At 59.0% G+C, this 3,715-nt stretch overlaps 1 protein-coding gene across 1 annotated transcript in view; it reads right to left on the bottom strand.

Moving 5' to 3' along the window:
- lpcat3 (lysophosphatidylcholine acyltransferase 3) overlaps nt 1-3,129 on the bottom strand; it is a gene marked incomplete at its 3' end in the record, with an annotated part of 3,983 nt that extends 854 nt beyond the window's left edge. Inside the window, exons 1-3 of the mRNA XM_048594642.1 lie at nt 2,857-3,129; nt 744-851; nt 127-233 (exon numbers count right to left, since the gene is read on the bottom strand). Coding sequence (XP_048450599.1) covers nt 127-233; nt 744-851; nt 2,857-2,971 — 330 coding nt within the window. The remainder of the gene's footprint in view (nt 1-126; nt 234-743; nt 852-2,856) is intronic.
- Between the last annotated feature and the right edge of the window lie 586 nt (nt 3,130-3,715).

Genomic DNA, 3,715 nt, shown 5'->3' on the forward strand with positions numbered 1-3,715 from the left:
GGGGCAGTGCAGAGGGAGTTTTACTCTGTATATAACCCCCTGTCCCTTGGAGTGTTTGATTGGTGGGAGGGAGAAAGACGGTGTGGCTGTCGCTGGGAGAGAAGGGGAAACAGGGAGAAATCTTACCATTTGGAAGAGGAGACTGATGATGACAGCTATAACTGTTCTTCCTATGAGTCGTAGGACCAGGAACTGGAAAAGCACGCAGATGAGGGAATGAAACATCTGGAAACCTGTTCAGTGGAGCAAACGGGGGAGTGAAAGAACCAGACAGAGCGAGAGAGCGAGACAGACAGAGCGCGCGAGCACGAGCGAGACAGACAGACAGAGCGCGCGAGCGAGACAGACAGAGCGCGAGAGTGCGAACGAGACAGACAGACAGAGCGAGAGAGACAGACAGAGAGAGACACAGCGAGACAGAGAAAGACACAGAGAGTCAGAGCCATTTACAAAGCCTTGATCATCCCTTGCCCAACACCCCACACCCCCACCCCGGGAGCCCACCCAGTCCTCCTGGGGCAGACGGGCAGGAGGAACGGTCCCGGCACAGGCGGAGAAACCCCAGAGGGACGGAAAAAGGTGGCGTCACGAGAATGAGAGCCGAGTCCCCCTGTCACGCCACCCATACCCCGCACCGTGTTGAACAGCCCTGGCCTGCATGCACGCCGCACGCCGCGCGCCCCCCCACCCCCAACCCCTGCTGCCTCCCGCCCCACGCGAGGGAGAACTGGGGACAGGCTCACCGAAATTGAAGTACGCGATCCATAGCCCTAAGGCCGTGTTGTAAAAGTGGATAACGTGAGGCTTCGATCCGTATAGAAACTGACGATGGAACAGAGCAAAGGGATAACCTGGCAGGGGAGAGAGAGAGGGGGGGGCGCGGTTACCACTGAGAGAGAATCTTACCATCGTCCCCCCGCCCCCTTGACACTCGATGGTGTAACCATCACTGAATCCTACCCCCCCCGGTATCAACATCCTGGGGGTTACCCATCGAGCAGAAACTGAACCGGGGAACCCAGCCCCATATCAACCCTCTGGCTACAACAGGCTGGGAATCCTGCAGCGAGTAACTCCCGTCCTCACCCCCACAACCCCCCCTCAAAGCCTGTCCAACCATCGACAAGGCAGGAGGGAGCAAAACGAAGCAGCCCCCACCCCCATGCAGGAGGTCAAGGGTTGGGGGGTGGTGTCAGCGGATAGTTGGGAACCCCACACCCCCTCACCCGCAAGCTCCCCCACCCCCCGCTCCCCATCCCGACTCGGAAATATATCGGCCGCTCCTTCGGTGTCGCTGGGCCAGAATCCTGGAATTCCCTCTCTAAGGGGCATCGTGGGTCAACCCACAGCACATGGACTGCAACGATTAGAAAAGGCATCTCACCCCCACCCCCTATCTTCTCAAGGTGGGGGCAACTAGGGACGGGGTGATAACTGCTGGGTCCAGCCAGTAGGAACTGTTTGCTTGACCAGGCTTACGTTCCATCTGAGACTTGGGTCTCTGTCCTGGGGCATAGGCCAGGAATTGCAACTCAGCAAGCATAACACTGGATAGTGTGCTCTGGCAGGCACTCATGGTCATAAACATTGTGACTGACTATCAGCGGAATACTCAGCACCTTTGCCCTGGACTGTGACTATACAACGTGCACCTCAGACTTAGGACAGAGCAATTAACATCATTTGCTGGTGCAGGGAGATATCTGTATACTGACTGGTGTCTCTCAGTCCCCTCTCTCTCTCTCAGGGAGATATCTGTACACTGAATGGTGTCTCAGATCCCCACCCCTCCCTTTCTTTCTGTCATGGTGACACACCACACTGGATTGCCACAGTTGAAGGTAACAGCTCAACATCACCTTCTCCAAGGGCAATTAGGGACAAGCAATAAAAGCTGAGCTGAGCTGAGCTACTCCCTGCCACATCCTCCGATCGGATGCGAGGACAGATTAAACACTCTGACATTGACCTGAGGAACAACACTGTTGTGCAAGTTAGACAGGAGGGCTGTCACATCAACTCACGCTAAAACCAGCGATAAAATCAAACAGAAATGAATTAATCAGCTCTCAGAGCTGCACTCTCACAGATAAGGCAGTCTTATCTATCAGTATCGTGGCAGCAGAGGAAAATAAAGGAGTTTGCAGCATCAGCTGCTCTCTGGAGACAGCTCTGGCAAAGTCAACAACAATAACAAGCTGTGTTTGCCTAACTCCCACAAACTCAACAAACTACACCAATGCCCACTGTATGAGGGTTGGCACCGAGTGTGCACCACACTCTTGGAGGGTCGGGCAGAGGGACTGGGCGCTGTTGGAGGGTCAGTGCTGAAGGAAAGGGGTCAAATATAATCAGGAGGTGGGCCCCACCTGTAAATCGGCGTTGCCCTCTTAAGAGGGTCGTAGTGGGCGTTGCCCTTTTAAGAGCCGCCAGTCCCCCGCAACAGAACCCCCCCGCCCCAAAAGCCGTGGTCATGTTCAAGAAACGGCTGCGCATGCTCCGGGCCGATCGGAGCCGGCAACGCGTCTGCGCAGTCCCACGCAGGCTTCCGGCAGGCGGCAGGACGACTGCGCACAACCACGGAGCCTTACGGCAGCCGGGGCCGCGTCTGCGCGGTCTCACTCATCCTCCCCGGCAGCCGGCGCTGCGTCTGCGCACCTCTACGGGCGGGGCGCCGGCCACCGGCCGCCGGCAACGCGTCTGCGCAGAAAAGCGGCTCCGGGGCGTGGCCGGTGGAAACGGTGGCGCCGGGGTGGGGGAGGCGGAATAGGTAGGTAAAGGGAGGAGCGGTCCCGCCGGCCGCCGCCGTAACAGGGCCGTTATTCGCCACTTCCTCCTCCGTTTCCAACTCCCTACCCATGACGATGGAGATGAAGAGCCTGAGGGCCGCCTCCGTGGCTCCGAGCTGAGCGGCCGCCGCCTGCAGGCCCCATCCGACCTCTCCTGTCTCCGAATCCGCCACCGCCGCCATGAGCACCGTCCCCCTCCCCCACACCCCGTGGCCCTTTGGACGGGGCCACCCTTCCTTGGCGACCGGCACCTGCCAGTAAGGCGGGCTCCGATTGGACGGCGCCCGGCCGGTCCCGACCACGCCCGCCGGTGGGCGGGTCCCCCGGTAAAACCACCACCCACTTTATGACGTGCGGGCCAAGTGGACCCCGCCCAGTCCGTGCGCATTACGTTTGCGGCCCCGCCTACTTCGAACGTTGGATGGTGGCTGGCTCCGCCTTGCTTTGTGACGCACCGTTCCAACGTTCTCTTCGACGTCACCACGGTTGGCCCCTCCCACGTTTGGGACGTCAGCGGCGCCGGTCACGCCCACTCCAGAGACAGGAGGAACTCCAGATGCTGGAGGATCTGAGAGAGCGAGGTGTAGAGCTGGATGAACACAGCAGGCCATGCAGCATCAGAGGAGCAGGAAGACCGACCTTTCGGGCCTGGACCTTTCTTCAGAAATGGGGGAGGGGAAGGGCGTTCCGAAATAAATAGGGAGAGAGTGGGAGGCGGATAGAAGAGGGATAGAGGAGAGGATAGGTGGAGAGGAAACAAACAGGTCGAAGAGGCGGGGATGGGGCCAGTAAAGGTGAGTGTAGGTGGGGAGTTAGGAAGGGGATAGGTCAGTCCAGGGAGGACGGACAGGTCAAGGGGCCGGGATGAGGTTGGTCGGTAGGAGATGGAGGTGCGGCTTGAGGTGGGAGGAGGGTATAGGTGGGAG

This window comes from Rhincodon typus, unplaced genomic scaffold (assembly GCF_021869965.1).
Source record: "Rhincodon typus isolate 14 unplaced genomic scaffold, sRhiTyp1.1 hic_rhity00012223, whole genome shotgun sequence".
In the NCBI taxonomy this organism is placed as follows: domain Eukaryota; kingdom Metazoa; phylum Chordata; class Chondrichthyes; order Orectolobiformes; family Rhincodontidae; genus Rhincodon; species Rhincodon typus.